At 53.5% G+C, this 25,058-nt stretch overlaps 8 protein-coding genes across 8 annotated transcripts; 3 read left to right on the forward strand and 5 right to left on the reverse strand.

The window, feature by feature from the left end:
- Positions 1 to 461: 461 nt before the first annotated feature.
- Positions 462 to 4,292, forward strand: CONPUDRAFT_95934 (uncharacterized protein). The gene is made up of 13 exons (XM_007765378.1): positions 462 to 550; positions 603 to 667; positions 724 to 765; positions 814 to 889; positions 944 to 986; positions 1,044 to 1,432; positions 1,489 to 1,662; positions 1,718 to 1,798; positions 1,855 to 3,328; positions 3,384 to 3,456; positions 3,521 to 4,063; positions 4,130 to 4,165; positions 4,244 to 4,292. The coding sequence occupies exons 1-9, from the start codon at positions 494 to 496 to the stop codon at positions 2,329 to 2,331; spliced, it is 1,404 nt and encodes a 467-aa protein (XP_007763568.1). The 5' UTR covers positions 462 to 493; the 3' UTR covers positions 2,332 to 3,328; positions 3,384 to 3,456; positions 3,521 to 4,063; positions 4,130 to 4,165; positions 4,244 to 4,292.
- CONPUDRAFT_79121 (PLC-like phosphodiesterase) lies at positions 4,212 to 7,105 on the reverse strand. Its single transcript, XM_007764624.1, has 11 exons — positions 6,808 to 7,105; positions 6,731 to 6,754; positions 6,583 to 6,671; positions 6,483 to 6,525; positions 6,404 to 6,436; positions 6,124 to 6,345; positions 5,813 to 6,069; positions 5,124 to 5,760; positions 4,876 to 5,069; positions 4,598 to 4,817; positions 4,212 to 4,547 (listed from the first exon to the last, which is right to left on the reverse strand). Exons 1-8 carry the CDS (start codon positions 6,977 to 6,979, stop codon positions 5,542 to 5,544), a joined length of 1,059 nt encoding a protein of 352 aa, XP_007762814.1. The 5' UTR covers positions 6,980 to 7,105; the 3' UTR covers positions 4,212 to 4,547; positions 4,598 to 4,817; positions 4,876 to 5,069; positions 5,124 to 5,541.
- A 277-nt stretch (positions 7,106 to 7,382) lies between these two features.
- On the reverse strand, positions 7,383 to 8,236 carry CONPUDRAFT_44601 (uncharacterized protein; the record flags this gene model as incomplete). Its single annotated transcript, XM_007764263.1, has 4 exons — positions 7,383 to 7,687; positions 7,747 to 7,828; positions 7,883 to 7,962; positions 8,026 to 8,236. 4 exons carry the CDS (start codon positions 8,234 to 8,236, stop codon positions 7,383 to 7,385), a joined length of 678 nt encoding a protein of 225 aa, XP_007762453.1.
- Positions 8,237 to 8,646: 410 nt separating this feature from the next.
- CONPUDRAFT_95946 (uncharacterized protein) lies at positions 8,647 to 13,641 on the reverse strand. The gene is made up of 12 exons (XM_007765380.1): positions 13,210 to 13,641; positions 12,698 to 13,156; positions 12,491 to 12,648; positions 12,327 to 12,443; positions 12,188 to 12,274; positions 11,803 to 12,137; positions 11,637 to 11,750; positions 11,412 to 11,588; positions 10,981 to 11,360; positions 10,192 to 10,920; positions 9,891 to 10,111; positions 8,647 to 9,835 (listed from the first exon to the last, which is right to left on the reverse strand). The coding sequence occupies exons 1-10, from the start codon at positions 13,548 to 13,550 to the stop codon at positions 10,596 to 10,598; spliced, it is 2,493 nt and encodes an 830-aa protein (XP_007763570.1). The 5' UTR covers positions 13,551 to 13,641; the 3' UTR covers positions 8,647 to 9,835; positions 9,891 to 10,111; positions 10,192 to 10,595.
- A 181-nt stretch (positions 13,642 to 13,822) lies between these two features.
- CONPUDRAFT_134261 (uncharacterized protein) lies at positions 13,823 to 16,243 on the reverse strand. The gene is made up of 4 exons (XM_007765381.1): positions 15,816 to 16,243; positions 15,733 to 15,766; positions 14,242 to 15,677; positions 13,823 to 14,188 (listed from the first exon to the last, which is right to left on the reverse strand). Exons 1-3 carry the CDS (start codon positions 16,235 to 16,237, stop codon positions 14,625 to 14,627), a joined length of 1,509 nt encoding a protein of 502 aa, XP_007763571.1. The 5' UTR covers positions 16,238 to 16,243; the 3' UTR covers positions 13,823 to 14,188; positions 14,242 to 14,624.
- A 237-nt stretch (positions 16,244 to 16,480) lies between these two features.
- On the reverse strand, positions 16,481 to 19,699 carry CONPUDRAFT_79126 (P-loop containing nucleoside triphosphate hydrolase protein). Its single transcript, XM_007764625.1, has 10 exons — positions 19,590 to 19,699; positions 19,515 to 19,524; positions 19,386 to 19,452; positions 19,130 to 19,336; positions 17,736 to 19,081; positions 17,239 to 17,685; positions 17,075 to 17,189; positions 16,800 to 17,027; positions 16,679 to 16,746; positions 16,481 to 16,628 (listed from the first exon to the last, which is right to left on the reverse strand). The coding sequence occupies exons 1-10, from the start codon at positions 19,592 to 19,594 to the stop codon at positions 16,587 to 16,589; spliced, it is 2,535 nt and encodes an 844-aa protein (XP_007762815.1). The 5' UTR covers positions 19,595 to 19,699; the 3' UTR covers positions 16,481 to 16,586.
- A 700-nt stretch (positions 19,700 to 20,399) lies between these two features.
- Positions 20,400 to 23,905, forward strand: CONPUDRAFT_115791 (uncharacterized protein; the record flags this gene model as incomplete). Its single annotated transcript, XM_007765382.1, has 12 exons — positions 20,400 to 20,555; positions 20,607 to 20,712; positions 20,762 to 20,844; positions 20,896 to 21,085; positions 21,136 to 21,680; positions 21,730 to 22,132; positions 22,193 to 22,482; positions 22,540 to 22,934; positions 22,996 to 23,200; positions 23,250 to 23,369; positions 23,427 to 23,690; positions 23,746 to 23,905. The coding sequence occupies 12 exons, from the start codon at positions 20,400 to 20,402 to the stop codon at positions 23,848 to 23,850; spliced, it is 2,862 nt and encodes a 953-aa protein (XP_007763572.1). The 3' UTR covers positions 23,851 to 23,905.
- CONPUDRAFT_115792 (uncharacterized protein) lies at positions 23,872 to 24,878 on the forward strand (the record flags this gene model as incomplete). The annotated part of the gene is made up of 2 exons (XM_007765383.1): positions 23,872 to 24,572; positions 24,623 to 24,878. Exons 1-2 carry the CDS (start codon positions 24,109 to 24,111, stop codon positions 24,876 to 24,878), a joined length of 720 nt encoding a protein of 239 aa, XP_007763573.1. The 5' UTR covers positions 23,872 to 24,108.
- Between the last annotated feature and the right edge of the window lie 180 nt (positions 24,879 to 25,058).

A 25,058-nucleotide genomic window follows, 5' to 3' on the forward strand; every position in this document is an offset into this window, starting at 1 on the left:
ATATGTTTGCGGATGAAAAGGAGAGGACTAGTTCAGCGAGCTACAAGTACTTGGATTGACGTCATGGTGTACGTATGTACGCTACCTTACGTATACCAACATTGAGCCTTACAATATGTGTAGCCCACTGCTTACAGCCTTGATCAGCAGTTTGTCACGGCACAATAGTATGTTACGCACCCTAAACCGTCATGAGGGTGTATAAGCTCAGTCAAGATACTCTTTCACCTTTGTTGCATCTCCTTCTCTGTCATATGTTGACAGGGTATACGACCGCAATCGAATCTCCTTTTGGTGCGACTGGATCAAGAGAGGTTGTGAGTTATAATCAGGGGTTAATTAGCCGTGCGGGGAAGTGGGGCGTGTTTCGTTCTATATATGACATCATGGATCACGGGCCGGACTCGGCATGAGCAGGGCTGCCGGAAAGGGATCGCGATAGGACAGAGAAGCGGGGGACTGCCAGGACGTGATTCTGCGTCGTCTCCACCTAATGTCATCCAGCGCAATCAAATTTGCCGTCAACGCTCTCAACCGAGAGAAACCAAGGGTCTGCATCACTCTACTACATCTGAGCTAACGCTGATGTATACTATTCCTAGTCGTCCATCACTGAGTGGATTGAGATCCTCACCTCACCATCCTACGCCGACGAGGCGTACGATGGGTCAGTTTCTCTTGCACCATACACGCACATTCTCTCGTCCTCATGCATGCAAACAGCATACCCGAGATCGTCGAGTCCATAAACCTCCAGCCAACAGGGTCCGTTTCAACCCAGCTACCCCGCTTCCCCGATTAACACACCCTCAGCACTGCCGAGGCCTCCAGAGCGATAAGAAAGAAAATCAAACATGGAAACTCTCATCATCAGTACCGCGCTCTTGTTGTAAGCGAATCGAGTATTCATTGCCCCGTTGCTTCAAGCCAATCCCATTCACAGATCTTGACTGCGCTCGTGGAAAACGGTCCTCGTTCATTCCAGAGTGAGCCGTGTAACTCCACTATCTCTTTCACAAGTCCTTACTCGCCAGACTGAATAGCCAACTTTGCGGACGGGCAGCTATTGGATGCCATCAAGCATCTGGCTTCGGACTCCTCCACCGACGCCAAAGTCAAGAAGAAGGTCTTGTCCGTCCTTGCATCTTGGCACAACCAGTTCAAGGGCGATGCAGGTATGACCACCGTGTCTAACCTCTATAGGCAATGCAAACCCGCCGAGCGAAAGTCCCACCAATCGCCTGTGGATGTCATCATGAGCGGCTCGAGCAACGAGCTAGCCGAGTACGGACGAAGACAAAGAGAGAAGGAAGAGAAGGAAGCTGCCAAGAAGAAGGCCAAGGAGGAGGTGAAGGCGCGGCAGCGGAGAGAGGAAGAGGAGGCGAGGCGGAGGAAGAATAGGCCCAAGAGGGCGCGATTCAATTTCGAAACGGTATAATTGGTCTTGGCCCAGCGACAATAGACATGAGCTGACGTCGTGTTTGATAGGAAAAACCCCAGATTCTGACGGCGATCGCTGGGGCGAGTCAAACGTCCAGCAATCTAGTCAATGCCATGATGCTGGTGAATGCTGAGACGGATAGTGTCATAACCAATGATCGGGTGCAAGACTGTCTTGTCAAAGCCAAGACCTCTCGCAAGGCTATTGTCCGTTACATTCAGGTATCGCCTCTCTGGAATTGCTTGTATCTGCCACGGATCTAACGACGGACGTTAGCTTGTAGAGAACGAAGAGATGATTGGGACGCTTATTGAGACGAACGAACGAATCATCGCTGCATTGCAGATGTACGATGACGTACGTACGACAATCAGTGGAAAGTCCCTTGCTAACTCTTGCCATATTTTTTATAGCTCGCAACGCCAGACACGAAACCCGATCCGACGGTCGACATCACGAAAGCTCTCGAAGGGACCAACATCTCGAGCAGCGAGCTACACAAGCTGCAAGACCGCCAGCGCGCCGCCGTCCAGCGCGTCAGGCAACAGCGCTCCCAGTCCACCCTTGACCTTCAAGGTGCCGGAGACGGAAGCGGACACGTTCACCCTGATCTGCAGGACCTATCATTCGGATCTTTGGGCCTGGATCAGCACGGACTGCCGGCTCCGATGCGGCCTTCGTCGCAGCACGAGCCCCTAGGCGACGCGGAATGGGACCGGGGAAGAGGCAGCCTCTCGGACTTCAGCGATTATGACAGTGATGGAGATGAGCACAGCAGCGGATCGCCGTCCCGCCACGCAGGGCCCAGTACCAGTACGAGCGCGGGCGCAGGGCATGGGAACAAGCTTGTTGACGTCGAAGATCCGTTTGCTGACCCGTTCGCTGATTAGTAGTCCGCTGGTTTTCATGTCTGTCTCCACTTCGTTCATCATGCAAGTGCCAGCGCGCCAGTTTTCCTAACTTTCCAATACCGATCTATTATACGATACAATGCGGTTCAATATTTATATTATTTACGGGAGCCTGTGTGCGACGGCTCCGTGAAGCAATCAAATGAAATCAAGGTAACCAGCCCAACATACATATACAAATATACACAATAACGATACAGTCTGCGTGCGTTCAGTACCAAGCTACAAGTTCAAGAGTACCCAAGAAGCCAGCGCGAAAACGATCGTGGTCAAGGTCCATTGCGAGCGCGTCGCCCGTATCAACCGCTCTCCATCTCGCTATCGCTATCGCCGCCGGGCATATCCTCGGTCCCGGAGCCAGAGTTCGTGGGCATTTGAGTCTGCATCTGCTGCGCGTCTTGATGTTGCTGGCCGTTCCCTTGCAGCTGAACAATATTCTGCTGTCCCGCGCCGCTGTTCGGGTTTGGGCCGTGAACGTTGAGCGCGAGTGCTCCGAGAGGGATACCCGGACCCGTCGACGGGCCCATGGGGCTCTCCAGGTAGAGTCGGAGCAGGATGGCTTCGAGAGCGGCTACGCTGGCAGCGGGGTAGTCGAAAGTCCTGGCATGATCGCGGATAGAGCCGAACACGGTGGTCATCCGCTCCCACTGTGCATCCTGTACATTGGGACCCTGGATTGTAGGAAAAGTTATATTGGAGAAATGCCCGGGCAAGCTGCTTCCGTAGCCGGGGTAAGGATGCGAGGGGTGCGTGAGGTGCGGCACAGGAGGTGGTGCATTGAAGTTTTGCGCCTGTGGTTGCGAGGGAGAAGCGGACTGGTTCGCCGGGGCTGCGATGCCAGATGTATCTGCGCTACCACTGGCTCCAGGAACGTGCGTGTGACGTCTGGCTTTCTCGTCCGCAACGGCTTGTCGGCGACCTCTGCGAGTGTAAGGTAAGTTGGAAATCCCAATAGAATGCGAGTGCTGCGATGTGTCTGCCAGGAACGAGGTCAGGAACATCTGAAGCGCAGTTGGGCGGGTGGTGCTTACAGCATACGCGGACTTCGTCGGTGTCAAAGTAAGTCTTGTAGCTTATGGAAGCGGGACACCCTTGTCCTTCCAACTACGAGCAAAGGGGCACCGAGGGTCAGTGTCAAGTGATATACTGGTATAGGGAGGGCACTCGCCTTGCGGCTGGGAACTTTGCGAATACGTTCTGGATGTTTCTTGACGTACTTCTTGCGCCCGCTCCGGGAGTGGCGCGCGCATACCAGCTTGGTGTGGTCCTTGAAGCGAGGTGGAACTGCCTTGCTTTGATGTGTGTCGCCCTTGACGAACTCGACCATTTGGGTCTCCTCCTCCTGAGCGCGCCACGCTTGGAAGGCGACTATGTTTGGAAAGACGAGTGTGTATCCATCGTCCGAGTCGCCCGAGCCATATGGTGGTCGGTTCTTGTTGGATGACGACGACTGTGCATCGGGCTGCGCGCTGGGATCCTGAGTAGGGGTGGAGTTGTTGTCGGTGAAGGCGTTGGTGTTAGCGATGACGGGGGCGGGTTGTCCCAAGGCGTGGTGGTGGTTCTGCTGGAGATGCGGAGGCAGCGGCTGGGCCATGGCCAGCTGGCCGAGTCTGAAATGCTGGAAACTCATCACTTTTTGTCGAGAAATCGGAACAAAAGGCAAAAAGTTGGGCAAACGTCCGCGCAGAACCCCCAATTCGACGTGATTTCCGTGGGCCGTTTCGCTTATCCGAGACTCCAATTCCTTTGTTGACCCCCATTTGCACCGGTAACGCAGTGACGCTTTCTCTCTGTCACGAGTTAGCGGCCGTGGGTCAGTGTCACACATCTTCTCCTTTCTTGGGCTAGTGATCGCTAGTATGACTTCCTCGCTCAGAAATTCGCTGCACAGACGAAACCACAAGGAACGATCCCAGCTCGCACACCGCTCGCGATATGGCATACTCGAGAAACACAAGGACTATGTCCTCCGTGCCCGCGACTACCACTCGAAGCAGGATCGCATAAACCGTCTCCGCCAGAAGGCAGCAGACCGCAACAAGGATGAATTCTACTTTGGCATGAAAAATCAGCGCACCGAGCGAGGTGTACACGTCAAAGACAGGGGGAGCCAGGCGCTGCCGACTGATTTCATCAAAATCCTCAAGTCTCAGGACGAGGGCTACGTACGGACGATGCGTACCGTCGGGCTCAAAGTGAGTTTCCTCTTCGCAGAGGTGAAATGAACAAACTTGACGGCTCTTAGAAAATAGACAAACTGAAAGCTCAGCTTACTGCTATGGCTGATCTCTTTTCTTCTAATGATGTCGCCGTTGATGATGAGGATGAAGCCTCGCTGAATCCCGAAGAACTATCGACGCTGCAGAATGCCGGCATAATCTCGCCCCCTGCTACTTCGAGGCGCCAAAGGGGAAAGCAAGGGCGCCAGACTAAACACATTGTGTTCGCCGACAATGACGAAGAAGGTCGATCCTTTTCTACAACGGAAGTCCTTAATATTAACGCCTTAGTCTCTGTTGATAGCGCGACAATATGCTACCGACCCTCCTACTCGAAATCTTGGCCAGAAACGCGAGTCTACAATACCAAACATGGACATCGATCTTGGCTGGAAGGTTGCTCAGCAACCGAAGCAGCGCAAGCAGCGACAAGACAAGCCTGACACTGCTGCAAGCAAAGACGTCCAAGAATCTGAAGACGAGGACAAGACGCCACCGGTAACATGCCTAGCTTTCATTAGCTGTATCATCGATTGATCACTTGTTGTGTAGACTCGCAAACGTTTACTCAAAGAACTCGCCGCACGACTTGAAAGGGACACGCAGCTACGATATGCACTTCGGGAGCTTGAAATGCAGCGCATGATGATGGGCAAAGGCGGACGACAAAAACTGCACGGCGCGGAACGCGTGGATAGCGGCGATGAAGACGAGGGCGAGGACGACGGTGACTTCGGGAGCAAACAGTCACGGTCAAAATCCGACCCCAAGGTCTACAAGCCACGGGTGTACAAGTGGAAAGTTGAGCGGAAACGATAGTGCGATCGCATACGACTGGGGTTTTTGTGTAGTCCATGGTATTATTGGTATAACTAGCTGTCCATCAAGCAGTCCAATTGTCCAACAAGTAAGTATGTAAGATAAGTGCTAAGATGTATCGATATTTCCCATCCATCAGCCATCCATCAGATCAGAACACGGAAAGTGCGCCCAGGAAGACACTGGAGATGATAACTAAACCAGTGCTCCACTGCAGCTTGCCAGCACCATTGGAGGATCCGCTGCCAGAGCCGGAAGAACTTGACGAGGAAGTCGAGCTGGGCGATGCTATGGGCGTAGATGGGTTGTATTGGACACCGTTGGCGGTCGCGGCGACCTGGAAGACTGATCCACCGCCGTATTCATAGAACTGAATATCGCGTCAGAAACAGGCTGCTGAGCAAGGTAATGAAGTAACTCACGTCAACAAGCATGAAGTTGGGGTTGCGACTGTATTGGCTTGCACAGAGCTGGACTTGTGCTCCCAAGGAGTTGGTGCCAGACACGGCGTTAGTCTTGTCAGCGTCACCAGGGTCCGGGACAGGGCTGCCCAAGAGGACGGTGTCCAAGAAATGGTTGATGAGGTACATGGAGGTGGAAGTGTCGCCCTTTGAACGATTAACAGCGCAATCAAAGCTCGTCGTGACATCGTAGGCGGTCTCCCAGATGTTGGAGAACTCTGAGAAGCAGCTGTGAGGCATATATTTTCCGAGGCAAGTAAGATATCGCGTACCATCAATGATGTACGGGACCGAGGTAAAGTCCGCGTTGTAGTCCATGAACGTGAGCAAGCGTTTGCTGGAGTCAATAAGCGTGCCGAGTGTTGGCCACTTGTCGGTGGTCAACGACGCAGACGACGGCGCATAGGCCATCGAGTCGAGCCCGACGGCCTTGAACACCGAGTCGTAAGCGGGAGGCAAGAAGTTATCGTTGTTCACGATTAACAGCGACAGAACTGGAGTGTTATAGGTGAGCATACTCCGGGACCGTGCGCGAGGCAAGACCGTGTTCACCATCGTTGGGGTTCGCGTCTAACCACGACTTGACTGCCTTCACGTTAGTATAACACCGCACGAGTGGGATAGCTCGTACCTGTGGTGAGATACGTCTGCAATGTCCCACCATTGTAAAGACCCTACACGAACGAATTCTGTGAAAAAGTGCTGGGGACAGAACGAGCAGCCAGACTTACACAGCTCGTGTGGCACAGCTGAATGGTGCCGCTTTGGTTGTGGGTCTGAATCTGCAGCATTCGGATACCATTGTCCAGCTGCGTTGTAACTAGGTCGAAGTAGCATCTAGTCAGCCTAGACACCTAAATCAGATGTTTCTTCACGTACTGTTCTGGTCCTGGTTCGTCGCGACTGGTTGGACTCAGCATATGCCCCTGAAACAGGGAAAAGAGAGGCTTGCTCACGGTTGTTGAGACCAATGGCGTATGAATCATGTGAGCCAACGAAAGTAACGTTTCCAAAGCTGCGACTGCAGAGGTCAGGACTGCCGTTGCATGTGGAGGCAGCATGGACAGATGTGAGTAAGGAGAGGGATGCTGTAATGACAGCGGCGGCCTTTGCGAGAGGCGAGAGCATGGCGTTCGTCGTTGGACACTCAAACAAGATTAATCTGGCGGTAGACTGGGCAGAGGCAGTAAAGAAAGTGAAAGGAAAGAGCGACGGCACTGCCTGAGTGAAGCTAGGAGGAGTGGGAGAGGTGACAGGAATAACGCGCCCAGCACTGCAGTTCTGGGCCCGATCAAAACCATGAAACCACTTGCCGACTGCTGCGCATTACCCAGTTTATTTACATAGTTGTGACCCCCGCGCCCATGGCAGGTTGAACAATAATATAGGTCAAACACTATTCTAAGCGAATGCCAGACTTGATTGCATACAAGAAGGACCAAAAACTAATGTACATGTGCGCAATACAGTGGGATACCAGGTCAATAAATATCCAAACATATCCAAACTTCATCTCCACGAGCTGTCAAGATCACCCCAGTGTCTCGGTGATACTGAAATGGACATGGTCCCCTTCACCCAACGTCAACTTGACGGGCAACCGGGGATCGATGCGCACAGGAGCACTCGTCCCGACGTAGAAGTCTCCCCGACTGAAGTTGCGCGTGATGGCGGCGGCCTCCTCTTCCGTCAGGTTGCGCGGCCGCTTGCTGGGCCGGAACGTGGACGACGAAGCACCGGTGAACGCGCCGTTGTAATCGTAGTATTGGTGCTGCGTCAACGTCGGTGCGCCGTGAACGTAGCCGAGCGCAGAGGCACCGAAAGTCGCGGGCACGGCTGTGGGATCTACACGAGATGAGAAAGTAGAGGGGTACACGATCCAAATGGGAGCAGACCTGTTTGTGGTGGATGGCTCTGATCCGTTTGCTCAGGGTCAGGATAAGTGCACGTCGCACCAATCCCGCGTTTGAGGCAGCTCTGGTCGACCATGAGTCCAGCTGGTTGAGGTGCGTTGAGTGCAAGATAACAGACCTGGCATGGGAGGACCTCGCTGCAACGCGTCTTGCCGGTGTGGCAAGCGGTGCATGCACGTCTGACAGAGGGTGCTTTCGCTAAAATGCCGCCGGTATATCAGGATGAGATCATGTGTGACAACTTGAAATCTATAAACTAACGCTTTCGGGAGATGTCGCCGCTCACGGACGTGCCATTGACAGACTGTGACTGCTGCGGCTGTTGGGAGGGGCCCTGTGGTTGCTGCTGTTGCTGTTGGGGATGGTGCTGCTGTTGCTGGTGGTGGTCCTGGGCGAGGTGATGGAGCTGCTGGGTGTCGATGGCCGTGGCCGCGTCTTGGGCCGGCGTGGATGCCTCACTGAGGGCCGACATGGAGGTAGCGGGCGGAGATGGACCGATGGTGTCTCGGGTGCGGCCAAGTATATATCATTCCTCCGTATTTAATTCCCTATTTTCGTTCATTTCCGCAGTTCGCTCCTGCTTGTCCCCGAGCCGCTCCGAAAAACGGACATGGCCGAGGGCCGAGACCCAGAGTTCTTCCCCACCGGCAAAGTCGGCTCTCGGCTGATTTCCGGTCGTGTCCCCCCTTTTGCTGCACTACGACTTGACTACGACGACCAGGACGACGACGACGGCAGGCGGCCATTAGCAAGCAAAAATGAACGGGCACGACAACAACAGCAACTCGACACTCCAACCGCCAGTGCCCTTTGCAGACTTTGAATACTCGTTCGATCCTGCTCTCTCCGGTCTCTTCCCCGCTCCTCCACCATTGCCCTCCTCGGCGGATCTCTTCACCCCATCAGAGACAACAGATCTACTTGGTTTCCTCGACGAATTCAACTGGGAGTTTGACCAGGATCCCGCCTTCTCAGACCCATATAACCACCACTCTTTCCAACCTGGTTCTCGTCCTGACCTCTCCCCAGTCAGCCATGCACATCACGACACCTTGCCCGCTCTCCAGTATCCTCAGCCACATACCTTGCCCCGGCCGGAGAATCTCAGTCCAGTGAACATGGAAGATCACGCGCAGATGTCTCAGCCTCCTCCTTCGGTTCCAGATGTTCCCCACGCCGATGCTGCTGCCACCTCGGAATTGAAGCGAAGGGGCTCCTCGTCTACACCTCGTGGCAACACCCGTGGCAAGCCTCTCCTGTCCACCCCGCAGAAAAGGTTGAACCACATCATGTCCGAGCAAAAGAGACGCAATGCCATTCGCGATGGATATGCCCAGCTCATCTCGCTTCTCGCTCCTGCAGGCGCACCTGGTATCAACATGCCCAGTCGAGGCCGGCCCAAGGGCAGCGGCAGCCGAGGCAAAAGCGGCAGCAAGGGAAAGAGTGGCGTCCTATTCCGTGCTGTGGAATATTGTCGCTGGCTCGAGGAGGGCAGAGACGCACTCAGGGAGGAAGTCCTTCGACTGGAAGCTGCGGCCGGCATTCATTCCAGGTCATAGGCAAGTCGTCGAGCAGCCTCCCTGCGTGCTTTTAATCAGCCGTTAGGCAGATCTGCATCGCCCTGCATTTACTTTCGTGAATAACTGTAAAGCTAGTAAGCCGCTTGATAACTTCACGGCTAAAGTATACGTACCGCTCTGTAGCCCTACTGTTTTCCGTCTTATGGTTTTTGTCCGGTTTGCTCCAGTCCCCGATGCTCTACCGCCACGCACGGGCGCCCTTTACTTGATCGCATCAGCTATATATGCCCCAGTGCGCGTGCTCAAAAGTAGTCCTCGATATATTCTGCCGCCTCGTGTCGTGTAACAGAGTTGGCCTCGTTCATGCCTCCTACCGATCCATCTGCTTCATTTACATGGCTTTGCCCCAAGTTCGTCTTGCGCGTGGAAGACCTATCTCACCCTGGCGCATCGCTCTTCTTCAGTGAGATCAAGAAGGTCGAGGCGGCGCTAAAGCATGCCGTCAAGCAATCATTTGACTGGCTGTACACCGTAGACGATGCCCCCACACAGTCAGTATCCAATGATTGTTCTAGCGGGGCCGACAATTAATGATCAGCACTCAAGCGTCCGGCAGATCACCCTCATTCTCCGCCCGTTTGACGGTGTGGCGTACACCTTTGGATCGCACACCGAGAAGGAAATTCATCTCTCCCTGAACCATATCAAGAACTCGGAAGCGCGGGCACGCGATGAGATTCTTGGCGTGCTCATTCATGAAGCAGTGCACTGCTTCCAGTACAACGCGAAGGATACCTGCCCTGGTGGACTCATCGAAGGGATCGCTGGTGAGTAGCGCGTCTAAGCTTGAGCATGAACACAGATGCGATTGACGCCGAAACGTCAATGTGCTCGATCGTGCCTGAAGACTATGTGCGTCTGCGAGCAGGCTACAGTCCACCACATTGGAAGCGCTCTTGCGGCGGTAAATGGGATGCGGGATACCAGACCACAGCCTACTTCCTCGACTGGGTCGAGAAGAGCTGTGGTGAAGGCAGTGTTCGCAGGCTGAACGGACTAATGAAGGATTCTCGGTATTCCGATGACTTGTTCGTAGAAGCAACCGGAGAAGAAGTCGCCGCATTATGGGAGCTATACTGTATCGACCTCTCAAGGTAGCCATGCAACACCGAGATATCAAATCATCACGTACTAGTAGCTAGAAGGTAACGCGTTGACGTAGGATATATACAACAGAGCATGCACATTACACAAGGAGTAGATAGTACTTATGAGAGTTCGAGATTGAAAATACAAAACACACCGCAGCGCTCATCCTAGTTCTTCGTCCCAGTCGCCAAGCTCGCGAGCTAAAAAGTCGTCCTCGGTAACCTCACTACTGCCGTCGTCTTCGTCGACGTCCGCCACAGACAACCGCGAGGGCGTCGCTGCCCGCGAACTCCGATCCTGCTTCTCTGGTAGTTCATCGGCTGAGATAGCCTCTTTCAACCTCGATAGTCCTGAGCGGTCTGCGGCAAGTTTCTTGCGCTTTGATAGTGGTGATCGTAGTTCCGTATCCGCAGAGCCATTCAAACCAGCCTCTGAAGGTGTCAAACTCCGAAGGCGTTTCCGTTTTGATCTTGGTGACGGGGAGACCCTAGGAACGAACGATCAACACCAGACCAGATGGGTATGGCAACAACGCGCGTGAACGTACCCAAGTTCCGATGCAGCGCTCTTCACGCTGCCGCGATCGCTCATATCATCATCGTCATCATCGTCACTTGAATCGTCGCTCTCGTTCATCGCCGCCTCGACCTCATCGTTGATGTCGTTCCAGTCAATTGCATCCAACTGGAGGGAACGCGAACCATCCGCCCCGGGCTCCTCATCCCAGTCATCTGCATCAGGTTCAGGGTCGGACGAGATCTGGTTTGGATCCAAATTTGGACTTGCATGGGCTGCAGCAGGCTCCTCCAAATAATAGTGGGACTCGTCCATGCGTCTCCACAACGCGACAGAGTCAGTGAACCATGCTACCCAGACGACTTTGATTCCTCCTCGTCTTCGCGCAGCATCGACTTTGACGGTACCAAGCTAAGCGGCAGTCAGGATGTGTGTCGAGGAAGACGAATTAGCTAGGCTTACGCGAGCAGCGACAACATGAGTGATGGAGCTGGAAAGTTCGGTATAACATTTAGCACCAAACATGTGTGCGACTTTCCAAATCTCTGTCGTCTCAGGAGGCGTATCTAGTGGGATCACACTCGAAAACAGGATATGCACGCCGTCAAACACTTTCGCCCGTATTTCTGGAATGATGTGCTAACTCCAAAAGTTAGCTTAGCGCCTCTTTAGCTAAGGTGTACGTACTGTCACATCGTGGCTCTTGGAGGATTTTGAGCCATGTCGCCGCTTTTTCGACGACACGTCTGTTGACCTTGAATCGTACAGGCTGAAAAAGCGAGCATGGATATCTTCGAGAAGCTATGACAAAATCAGCTTCCGACTAAGCATACTTCATTGCAAAAGGCCGCACCCCTCCGACACGCTTGAGTTCAGTGTCATCATTCTTCAACAGGGCTTTTCGTGACGTCTTCTCAGGTGACGCAGACTCCGTAGTGCTGGAATCTACCTGCTCTTGCGCGGCGTGCGGGGTCTCGTTCCCCGAGTCAGGTTTCTCTCCATTCGGGTGCGGGGTTGAAGAACCTTGCAGCTCCTCCTGTTTCTTGGCCAGCGGTCTCTCCTCCACTTGAGTCTTGAGGTCTATGGAGTTTTGAGTAAGTATGGCATCCGACGTAGCCTCGCTGCGCTCTTCTTCCTCCGCCGATGGCGGTCGTTCGGGCTGCGGTTGAGATGGAGTCGGCGGTTTCTCTGGCGTCCTTGTCAAGTATTGTCAACCAAATATTGGTATAGAGGCTTACTTGTCGGAGCTGGGGCGGCAGCAGCTAGCGGCTCTACTTTGGGTAGAAAGGCCGAGTTGATGTCGCCAATACCGACGAAGAAGTCGTCTGCGGGGCATGAGTCTCTATAATAATCACAACCGCCGTAGTAGGAGCTCACATGGAATGACTTTGATAAGATTGGGGCTCCATTCCCACACGTCTGCTCGATCATCTATGATCACCACCATGGAAGTATCGCAAGGGAATAGGCGTTGCAGACTCTTCTGAGTTAGACCTATTTGCCATCAAGTTGAGACCACCATGCACTGTTAGGATGCTCACTTCCGCTCTCGTCTCTGCTTAGTATTCGGCCGCCGAAGATCTTGCTATCGGGATCAATGGCTGCACATACTTCCTCTGCATAGGCACGAGTACCCATGGTATAGACATGCATCTCATACTTCTTGGATAGCTCCTGGAAAAACTCCTTCCATCCGGGTCTGTGTTGAATTAGAAACAGATTGCCGGCTCAATAGATGTACAACGCACCGCGGCTTGACGTAATACAAGCAGCCGTCGTTCTCAATCAGCTTCTGCTTGCCTCTCTTCTGAGACTGTGGCATCACGAACGACTCCGGTCCGAGGCGGAAGCTCTTGACGTCCTTGAGCGCATCCCAGTTCGGGTTGCAGTCGTCTTCGTCCGAGGAAGCGGTCCCGTCTGAGTCGCTGCCGTCCTTTCTCTCATCCCTGGCCTTCTGTTTCTGGATGTGTTTCTGCTCCCACTGCTTGCCCTCGTTGATCCACTCTCCGACGGTGGGATCCACGGTAGCGTGAACGATAGTTTGGTCGAGATCGACGATGAGCGATAGCTTCCTTGACTTCAGGAGGTGCTCCGCGGTCTCCCTCTCAATCCTCTGAGCTTCCTCGAGAGATACGGTGGGACCGAAAGCGGAGTGGGTCATCTGAATAGACGCGCGAGATGCGTTCGAGAAGCCCGTATAATCATGGCTGAAACGACCTTCAATATCCGGCGCGCTCAACGGGCAGCAGTGCAAACTCACTCTGTCATATCCTTTCCGCACACTGCACACATTCCACCGACTTGGATGTCGTGCTTGCACGGTTCGTCTATCGTGACAATGACACGCTGCCTGGCCCGTTCGGAGGAGATCACGTCGCCGACCCGCACGCTCCAGCTCGCGAGCGTGCCTTCCACGGTGCAGTCCCATGTGCCAAAGCGTGTCTCGGGCTGCGTCTCCGAGGCTGCGGATACATAGATGAACGAGTACGAAAGCAGGCGAGCGCCGCGCTGGACTGAGTCTCCTGGCTGTGCGTCAATGGAGGCAATCTTGACGGGATATGGGAGGGTCGGTGGGAGATAAAACTCGGATGGATTCGACATGTCGGAGAAAGATGGAAGGGGTTTAGTGTCCAGAGGGTGGTCTAGCGTGCTGACGAGGTGCAAAACAGCTGAGGCTTGTAAGTCATGGGGGTTGGAACTGGATAGGGTGAGGACCGCGAGAGGGATACTGCTGCCGTCCAGCTGACCCGGTATTGTTGATCGACCGCGTTTGGCAGTTACAAGACGCCGCCTGCTTTACTCAGAAACTCATTAGAAACTACTAGTGTAAGTTGACTACTCTCAAGACATTGTCTTACCCTCACGCCTACGCGCCTTTGCCCCAGTGATGCTGATGTCCACGCCTCTCTTCTTCTCAACTATCGAGGTCACCAAGCAGGCCTTCCATCGGACTGCTCTGTCGTATGCCATAGTCAACCTCAAGCCACTCGTGCCCGGGCGTAAGTCAGACTCGATGTTGCCATCGCTCTCATGAGACCATGTCACTCCTGCAAAGCGGCCTGACCACAAGGTTTGCATTTCGCCCTCTCTCAGATGTCCTTGTCATCCCAACGCGGCCCGTCGCCCGCCTCACCGATCTCTCCCCACCTGAACTCACGTCTCTCATGACCTCCGTCCAGAGCGTCGGACGTGTCGTTGAGAAAGCGTACCAAGGCGATGCATTGACCATTGCATGCCAAGTAAGCCTCTAACCCGAGCAAATATCCATTGTTCTCATGGCTTCTCCTGTCAGGACGGACAAGCTGCTGGCCAATCTGTATCCCACATCCACTTTCATGTCATGCCTCGGAAAGCTAAAGGCGACTTCTTCTCCCGCAACGATGACATATACCCCGCCCTAGAGTCCTCTGAGGCTCATCTTCAGGATGACCTTACGACCGTTCAGCAACAGAATTTCCAACCATTGCGCGTAGACGCAGACGAGCTGCGGCCAGCTAGAACCATGGAGGAAATGGAGAAGGAGGCCAATTGGCTGAAGACCTTCTTTTCTTAACGCCAACTTTTAGATCTATATTGGAACTCATACATGTAGATGCTAGAAATCTATATCTTCTAGGGTACTAATCTATTGGTTTCTAACGTCCGAGCAATACGCTCATCTACAGAGCAATCCACTTATTGATAGGCATCGCCCCATGCCGTCTCCACCTCCTTGTGACCACATCGGAGAGCATGCTCGCTTCCTCCTGCGCCTACTCCTGAAAGGCACAAAAGAGGCGTCCTCACCGCAGCAAGCTCTGCTATCGCCCCATCGAAGTATTCAGCATCAGGTATATCCTCCAATCCATCGAAACCCTCCCCAGATATAGTTTCCTCGGTGAACCGCATAACCTTGATCTTGTTCTTCCATGACGTGTGGAGCCGATTGCGTACCGCGAACACCTGCGTGATACCGTCTTCCCAGCCTTCCTCAAACTCGCCACGAGCGACTTCGTACTCCGCGTCCGGTTCGGACGTATTAATGCTCGAAATCTTCGGCGTCGATGGATAAATGCGAACCTTGACCACGTTCGTCCCACCAGGAGGTCTGGCAGGCGGTGGGGCCTGTGCTGAAGAAGACGACGGCTCCCGCAAGGATATAGTAGCCGTGGCCACACCCTTTCGACCTGCCTTGGCCGATCTCCTATACATAGCATTCTGCACTGCGGCTGGCGGCGCTGGGGCGGGACTTAAAGATGGGTTACGCTCAAGCCAGGTTTTGAGTTTCTTCTCTCGGTCTTTCGCCCGTTTGACGGTGCTGAGCGCGCACGCCTTGCCAAGCGCTGACCAGCCCCCTCGAAGGGCGATCACCCGCCCGACGTCGCAGCGGTCCAGGACAAGATGGCGCAGGTCGGGGAAGCTCGATGTGATAACCTCGATATCGTTAAGCGAGATGTTGCATGTCGACAGATCGAGCAGGTCCAGGCGGGGGACGGATTTCGTCACGTTGCAGATGAACCTCACGACCTGGCGGGACGGGACGGATATTCGGAGGGATATGAGGGGTCGGAGGCAAGGCGAATTGATGAGAGTGGTCAGGGGATCGAGCCGGAAGAAAACGAGTGGCTGCGCGAAGCGCTGCTGCTTAGATATCTCTGCGTCCAGCGGGTCTTGTACGATGGACAGTCTCGCCAGCGAGGACGTCGGCCAGGCAGCCAGCACGGTGAGAACGGGATCGTAATATGCTCCCTAGACAACAAGATCATGAAACTAAATGTCTCAACATAACATCAATACTGCTTGCCTTCAGGAACTGGTAATAAGTAGCCCTCTGCACACTACACGCTCTCAATGTATGACCACACAAACTCTATCGTGACGACTCACTAGGGTCGAAAACGAAGCACGAGACATTTGAGGTCAGGAAGTGGCTTTTGAACGAGCTCTTGAACATGCTCAGGACCGAACGTCAAGCCGATGTGTACGCGAAGTGTGATGATCGAAGGAAGGAGCTTGATGAGATTGATGACCACATCCGGATCAAGAGTCCAGCTGTGCAAAGACAGATGATGGACCCACGAACGTTCTTCTGTTGCTCGATGCAAGCGACGATGTAGTTGAACGACCTGTTCAGGACGGGATATCTGAACAGTTCTGAGCAAGAGATGGAGAGGAACAGGCGATCGCGGAATGGCCCGAGACAGGGATAGAAGCGTTGGCGTGAGGTCGTCCGCTGAAAGATGACCAATTATGGTCTCGTAAAGCTCGACTGGCAGGTCTGCCAGAAGAGCAAGGGATCCATCTGGCATATGAACGTATCAACGGCAGCAAGGACAACAAGGACGTATGCATTGCTCCTTAGAAGCCTCTGCATCATTTGTCGCGTGCACTTCGGACGCGGAGTCATTGACTCATCATCATCCTGGGCCCAAGCTCCTTAGGGCTTATCAACTCGGCAGTTTACTTACTAGCTCGGCACTCTAGGTACACCTCTGCAAATACAATAGAGCGCAGAGTGCGCTGTGAGGTATAGAAAATTCTCTCAATGGAGCGAAAGCAGAAAATGTAGTGATGATATTCAGATCATGAGAGTACAACAAACAACAATTCTTCCAACAATGCTTTGACAACAATCGATGCACGAAGAGTAGAGATTGCTTAAAGCTTGTCGTAGTACGTGTCGAGGGGAGGAACATCGGGCTAGAGAAGTCGATTAGATCTCATATTATGCCTCAAGTTGTGTTACTAACCTTGAGACCCTTGCGTGTACGGATACCCCTGACAATCTCCTCGAGCTTGCTGCCCTTGTCCAGGGGAGCTGGATGAACGTCAGTAAGGTGCTCAAGCAACATGCCACTTCGGAGTACGCACTTCCGTTCATGATTTCCCAGTGATCGAAGACACTCTGAGGGAAGGCCTGGCCAGCAGTTTGTGACCGGAGGTCACCGTTGAAGCCGAACGACTCCATGACGGGCAGGTAAGCCTTGACGGTGAACATGGGGGTTCCGGGTCTTTGCTCTTCGCTGAAAACCTGTCCACGACGTCTGTTCAGGACACTGTAGATACCACCAATCGCGTTCTCAGGGCACTGAATCTCGACTGAGACGAGTCAGACCAGAGTTAAAAATTCAGTAAAATGTGCATACCCAAGAAGACGGGCTCCTGGAGACCTGGCTCAGCAAGGAGACACGCAGCATAGGTGACACGACGGCAAGTGGGGATAATTTGTCCACCACCACGGTGAATAGCATCAGTGTGGAGCTAAGGAGGGATGAGCGCTTATGTAACTAATGAAAGTGTGGTGACTTACCGTAACATCAAGAACGTTGATGCGGACACCACGCATGTTCTCCTCGGCACAGACACCCTCCTTGGTGGCCCACTGGAAGGCAGCGATACACGAATCCTTGATTTCGTTCAGGTACTGAACACCCTTGGTGACATCAACGAGCAAGTTGGGACCAGTGGTGTCGGGACCGAAGCACCAAATCTTCCTGGCATCGGTGACATCCCAACCATACTCATCAGCGAGGATACGGGCACGGGCCTTGAAATCGTCGCGGGCATTGACCTTGCCTTCCTCGATCGCCTTGGTGAGCTCCTCATCGAGGGGCTGGGCCTTGGCGTAGAGACGGTTGTGCTTGTTCTGAGACTTCGAGAGGGCGACAATCGAAGACTCGGCCTTGACCGTCTCACGGTAGGCGACGACAGGGTCGGAGATCTTGAGGGGAACACCAGCATGGTCTTCTTGCAAGTCCTTTCGATGGGTTAGTACAGTATATAAACAACTAAATCACAATAGCGTACCTTCAAGCAAATCTCCAAGTGCAACTCACCAGCACCGGCGACAATATGCTCACCAGTCTCATGAATCCAAGCTTGCACGCAAGGATCTGACTTGGTGAGACGCTTGAGACCTTCGACAAGCTTGGGGAGATCAGAAGCGTTTTTCACTTCGACAGCGACCTGGACGACAGGGGAGACGGAGAACTTCATGACCTTCATGTTGTGGGCAGTCTCCGAAGAGGTAAGGGTACCGTTCTTGAGCAAGAACTGGTCAATGCCGACAAGACCAACGATGTTACCAGCGGGACAGTCTTCAATAGGCTCGATGTAACGACCCATCATGAGAACAGTACGCTGGATAGACTTGACGAACAAGTCGTCCTTCTTACCAGGGACGTAGTTGGGACCCTGGATGCGGATCTTGGGGCCAGAACGAACGGTACCGGAGAAGACACGACCGAAGGCGTAGAAGCGTCCCTTGTCGGAAGTGGGCACCATCTTCGAGACGTAGAGGACGAGAGGACCCTTGGGGTCACAGTCTCTGATACCGATGGCGGACTCATCGTCCATGGGACCCTCGTAGAGGGTCTCCACACGGTAGCGCTGGGCGGTGTGGGGAGAAGGAAGGTTGATGACAATCATTTCCAGTAACGAGTCGCCGGCGGGGAGGAACTTGCGCATCATGACCTTGAGGAGAGCTTTACCCTCGAGATCACGCTCTTCCTGGAGGAGCTTGATGTCAAGCTTCTCAGCCATGATGGGGATCTGGTCCTTCTTGTAGTTCATGACGGCATCGAAGATCTTGAAGATAGGGTCGAGGACGAACATGTTGAAGGCACGCTCCAGCTGCTTGCCATCGGCATCCGCCGACTTGGTGGTCCACTTGCGGGTGGCAGGGTTGAAGTAGTTGTCACCCCAGAGCTTGGCCATCATCTTGTCCTTGTCGACACCGAACTTCTTCGCGTAACGACCAGCGAACTGACGGAGGGTGAAGCCCCATCCGTGGAGACCAGAGCCGAAGGCAACGGTACCCTTCTCAGGGTAAACCTGGACGTCACCGAGGGCGGCGTCGTGGTACGTGGAGATGATGACGTTGACAGTCTCGATAGTACGCTGGAACGACTGGTAGAGATCCTCCTTCCGAACCTGGAGCTCAAGAAGGGCGCGGTCGACCTTATTGATGATGATGACGGGCTTGATACGCTCAGTGAGAGCCTGGCGCAGGACGGTCTCGGTCTGGACGCAAACACCCTCAATACAGTCGACGACGACGAGAGCACCATCAGTAACACGGAGAGCAGCCGTGACTTCTGATGAGAAGTCAACGTGTCCGGGAGAGTCGATCAAGTTGATCAAGAACTCATTACCTAGAAACAAGTAAGCCACAGTTCGTGTTTGATAGAAATCAAGCGTACCCTCCGTCTTTTGTCTTGTTGTTACAGCTTCCAAGTCATCCTTTTCGATCTCGAAGTACATCGAAATAGCAGTCGACTTGATCGTGATACCACGCTCTTTTTCGTCCTCTCGTGTGTCCGTAAACCGCATGTCACCGGCCTTGGCGCTGGCAATGATACCAGCCTTCGAGACCAGCGAGTCGGTGAGGGTAGACTTTCCGTGGTCGACTAAGAGAATTTATCAGATTCGAGCTGTCGTGAGAATGGAAGGGCTTACCATGAGCAATGACACTCATGTTACGGATGTTCGTGGGGCGATCCATGAGCCCACGGATCTGGTCTGTGGTTGGACCATGATGAGTACACTACGGGAAAAAGAGGTGGAGTAAAGTCGATGCTTGCCTATGGTAAAGTTACTGTCATCATCAACAGGGGTGATCAGTACGACGGACGAGCAGGGAGAAGGAGAGAAGCTACTGACACCATGGTTGAAGGATTTTACAGGTATGAACAGATAAAAAATACAGAGAAACTGGGTTTTGGTGAGAGGAGAAGGTGAGTCGAGGAGGGCACCGAAACCGCAGAGACTCGGTGAAGAGGGCTAAGTTTTTGTGCGCGGGTCTAATCACCCAGCTTATCGATCTTCTTTAGGGCAGGCCAGATATTCAAGTGGCGCTTCTCAACAACTTGTCCCTCAACTACTCGCATGCATTGCTTATATATGCGCGGTCGCCGCAATGTTCGCTCTCTCAGGAGTGCTTCATGATGCAGGATATCACCGGTACAGCAGTGTAACTGATATAGACTAACTTGTCGGTCGGGTGGCGGCAGCGGGAGCGCTGCGATCTGATTTAAACTTTTACATTTTTATTTCACAATATTTTGGCTGATCTCCTGAAACTGGAGTGTCATTTACCAGCAAATGATTAGCTATAACTTTGATATGTAATCTATGGGGATCGACGTTGCACGATGGCTCAGCGAACGTTGATGAGGTGTTGAGCGTTGGTTAGGATAAGATGCCTCATGAGTCAGCGCGTTTGACCAATTGCAAGTGCGGAACCTGACGGGAATTTGACGGAGACCCGGGAAGTAGGCAGCGACGGAAGGCGGGACCCCTGATAGTGCACTCTGCGCAGGTGACTTTGTGAATTGCCCGAGTCAAGATCTAATCACGCCCAAGGAGGATTTTATTTGGATGAGGCTTCCGATAACTCTTGCCCTCCAGACCAGATCTCCCCTTGTCTCGCGAGCCTATCCCCGTCTCCGCCTCCAACGGTTCGCCTCCAACATGTCTGCACCCTACGACGGCCCGTGGACTGCACGCAACGTCCGCCAGGCTTTCTTTGACTTCTTCACCTCCAAAGACCATACCTTTGTCCCGTCCTCCTCTACCATCCCCTACGATGATCCGACTCTCCTCTTCGCAAACGCTGGCATGAACCAGGTACGTGCTCTCCGATCGCGTCGCGTCTGACCTTCTCTCATATGCCCTCAGTATAAATCCATATTCCTTGGCACTGTCGATCCCAACTCAGAACGAGGCAAGCTTAGACGCGCATTTAACAGCCAAAAATGTATCAGAGCAGGCGGAAAGCACAACGGTACGTCTCCTTCGTCCTGTGCTGCAATCCCTACTAAAACAGACCTCAGACCTCGAGGACGTCGGCAAAGACTCGTACCACCACACTTTCTTTGAGATGCTGGGTAACTGGTCGTTCGGAGACTATTTCAAGGTACGCGTCTTTTCCTTTTATAACTTCGTGGCGATAATCAGAACATACTAGAAAGAAGCTATCACTTACTCCTGGGAAGCTCTGACCAAGGTCTACGGCCTTCCTAAAGAGCGCCTCTATGTAACCTACTATGCCGGTGACCCCAAGGCTGGAATACCGGCAGACGAGGATGCCAAGCGGTATTGGCTTGAGCAAGGCGTTGATCCAAGCCATGTTCTACCCTCGACGGGTAACTTCTGGGGTATGTGTCGCGTGCCTCCGCTAAAAAGGCTTCAAATGACGCCCTGTTAGAGATGGGCGCTACCGGCCCATGCGGGCCTTGCAGCGAAATCCACTTTGACCGTATCGGAGGACGCGACGTCGCCCACCTAGTCGATGGCGACGACCCGACTGTCATCGAAATCTGGAATAACGTGTTCATCCAATTCAACCGCGAAGAAGACGGCTCGCTTCGCTCACTTCCGTCCAAACACATCGACACGGGCATGGGCTTCGAGCGTCTCGTCTCCATCCTGCAAGACAAGAGGTCGAATTACGATACCGACGTGTTCACCCCGCTTTTCGACAAGATCCAGGAGCTCACGGGCGCGCGTCCATATGCTGGCAAGTTCGGCGACGAGGACGCAGACGGCGTTGATACCGCTTACCGCGTCGTTGCTGATCACGTCCGGACACTCGCGTTTGCTCTGAGTGACGGTGGCGTGCCGAACAACGTCGGTCGCGGCTACGTCCTTCGTCGCGTCCTTCGCCGAGGTTCGCGATTCGTCCGCAAAAAGCTGAATGCGCCGATTGGATCTTTCTTCTCATCCCTTCTCCCCGTTGTGGTGGAGACGATGGTAAGTGAGCCTCGACCACAGCCATTGACACGATCTCATGTGTGTGCAGGGTGATGCATTCCCTGAGCTTACGAAGAAGCAAGACGAGATCAAGGAGATTCTTGATGAAGAGGAGGAGTCCTTCTCCCGCACGCTGGACCGTGGCGAGAAGCTCTTCGAACAATACGCCACTAAAGCCAAGGAGCAGGGTCTCAAAGAACTTCATGGTGGTGACATCTGGCGCTTGTACGATACCTACGGCTTCCCGGTGGACTTAACGCGGCTTATGGCGGAGGAGCACGGCTTGTCAATCAACGAGAAGCAGTTTGAGGAGGCGCAGGAGGCATCGAAAGAGGCGAGCAAGGGCTCTTTCAAGAAGGACAAGGGCGCTGCCGTCAAGCTCGATGTCCACGACCTTGCTGCATTGGACGCTAACGACGCCATCCCGAAAACCAACGACTCCTTCAAATTCCGTATGTTCTCGTTCCATCTCCCACCGTCTACTTCGTGAATACTGAAAACAATAAACCCAGAACTTGGTAATATCAATGCTATCGTCAAGGGTATCTACCACGACAAACAGTTCCTCTCTTCTACATCCAACATCCCTGAAGGCGCCACGTTCGGTGTCCTCCTCGATCGAACAAGTTTCTACGCGGAGGCTGGTGGTCAGGAAAACGATACGGGCAACATCGTGATCGACGGTGTCGCCGACTTCGAGGTCACGAATGTGCAGTCGTATAGCGGATACGTACTACACACCGGACACCTGAAGTATGGCCAACTGAATGCCGGAGACGACGTCATCTCCTCGTATGATGAGGTAACTAGAACATCTGCCCACTCAGGCTGCATAGGCTAAACTTCACAACGTTTACAGCTGCGTAGATGGCCACTGAGAAGCAACCACACCGCCACGCACATCCTCAACTACGCCCTCCGGGAAGTGCTCGGCGACCACATCGACCAGAAGGGCTCGCTCGTCGCGCCGACGAAGCTCCGTTTCGATTTCTCGCATAAAGCCCAGATCGGCCTGAAGGAGCTGCAGCAGATCGAGACGATCAGCATCGACTGGATCAAGAAGAACGTCAAGGTGTACACCAAGGACCTCACGCTCGAGGAGGCGTACAAGATCCCTGGCGTCCGCGCTGTCTTTGGGGAGGCGTATCCCGATCCCGTCCGTGTGGTCGTGCTTGGATACGATGTCGACGAGATTGCCAGGAATGTGGAGAACCCGCAGTGGCGGAAGACCAGTATCGAATTCTGTGGTGGGACGTGAGTCGCTCGTATTGTTTAGAATCTCGCTCAGTCGTATTGACAAGAAACTGGTCCATAGCCATGTGGCGAAGACGGGCGACATCAAGGAGTTTGTGATCATTGAGGAGTCGGGCATTGCTAAGGGTATACGGCGTATCATCGCTGTCACTGGTCAGGAGGCGCAGGAAGCTTCGCGCATTGCCAGCTCGCTCAAGACGCGCCTTGATGAGCTTGAGCGGTCGAGTGGAAAGGAGAAGGACGCTGGCCTCAAGGCACTCACTGTGGTATGTCCAGACCCTGTTGCTTCTGTCCAATAACGCTAAGACGAAATAGGAACTTGGTCAAGCAGATATCTCTGTTCTGCTCAAGGCAGAGTTGAAGGACCGCCTCGCTTCCGTGCGGAAAGCTCTTGACAAGCAGATTAAGGAGAAGGAGACCGCTCTGAACAAAGAGGTCCGTTCCCCCTCCTGTTGGCATCTAATCTGCTTTTGACCACCTGTCAACTACCAGGCTCTGAATGCGCTGGCCAAGCACTTCGAAGAGAACCCCAACTCTGAGGGTTACTTCGCTGCTATCGAGGTCGACGGCAATGCAAAGATCCTCCAAAACATTGTCATGCAGGCCAAGAAGCTGAACAAACCCGCCTACGTCTTCAGCGTAGACCCGGAACGCACCAAGGTTGCACATGCCAACTTCGTTCCGGAAGGCGCACGGTCGAAGGGCTTCACTGCGAAGGGGTGGGCATCGAAGATCGGCGAGGTTATCGGTGGAAAGGTAACGTTGATCTCAAATCAATCTAGCCATATGCTTATTATGTTTTCCGTTGCAGGCTGGCGGCAAGGACGAGAGCGCTCAGGGTGTCGGCGCGAACGTTGACAAGGTTGCGGAGGCTGTAGTCCTCGCGAAGGAAGTTTTCATCAGCAGCAGCACATAAAGGGTGGTACGATATGATTGGGTTTAGGAACTACTTAGATATGATAATACGATGTTCTTGCTATCTCGTTTCATGTGTTTTGAAGCAGTGTACGGTATCTAAAAACCGTAGAAGCTGTGCTAGTAGCACTCACCAAGTTTGGAGGTACGAACTTTCAACTACCATGGGAACAACTGACTTGATGAAACTGTTGCTGACTCGACTCCGGGGTATAAAGGCCGTCAGGTACTACAGGCAAGACTCACTGATACCCCAAAGATGCGTCCGTTGCAGATCAACGAAAAGACCGGCGAGCCTTTCCTCCGCCTTCCCGCTCCTCATGACCGAATCATCCTGACGCCGCCCCGCGAAAGCGACAAAGTCAACATTGTGCCCATCCTGAACGATGAACGTGTATGGAGATGGCTGCAGGGCCCGCCTGTGCCTTATCTCCCCGAGCACGCAGACCTATGGATCGATGGTAGCGCGCGAGAGTGCCAGGATGTCCTGGAGGAGCTAGAGGCAGACACGAGCAAGCCCGGAGAGCCAATAAAGCTGGTGGAGATGTGCCCGGCGAGAATGCTGCGCGAGGTGCAGGAGGACGGGAGCGAGGTGTACATTGGGGATATTGGGATCGTGCGGTCGAGGATGGATCATATTCTTGACCCCTTGGAACGGGCGGAGAGGATTAAGGAGAACGAGGAGAAGGAGTTGGGCGATCTGACAATTCTGTGGACGTTTCAGTGTGCGTGATTTTTATCATGACGTACTAGCTATGCAGAGACTGAGAGAGCGAGACAGACTACCTTGCGCCGAGCCACCACGGCCGCGGGATCATTCCTGCTGCTCTGGGTGTGATCCGGGACCAGTGGGCAATCCCGCGGATGGGAGCGAGGCACATTGTCGGGTATACGTTTGCGGAGAATAAGGCGAGCGCTAGAGTGTTTGAGAAGTGCGGATTTGTGTTCAGGGGTCAGTTTGACAATGGGACTGTGGTGAGGGGGGAGAAAAAGGAGCTGAACTGGCTCGAGTGGACGTATGTTGAGTAGTCATGTTTTAAAGTACTGTGCAATGCTGGGCATTGTTATACGAAATTATTGTTTGCAACCAAGAGTAAGAGTATGTGAAGGTGGTCCACTGCGGAGAAGGATGGAGAGAAGCTGTGCTGTATTGCCGTGTTTATGCGCAGCCGGGTACGACGGGCGGCTGTCAAAGTGAAAGCTGTGCAG

Source organism: Coniophora puteana (genome assembly GCF_000271625.1).
Source record: "Coniophora puteana RWD-64-598 SS2 unplaced genomic scaffold CONPUscaffold_1, whole genome shotgun sequence".
Taxonomy (NCBI): domain Eukaryota; kingdom Fungi; phylum Basidiomycota; class Agaricomycetes; order Boletales; family Coniophoraceae; genus Coniophora; species Coniophora puteana.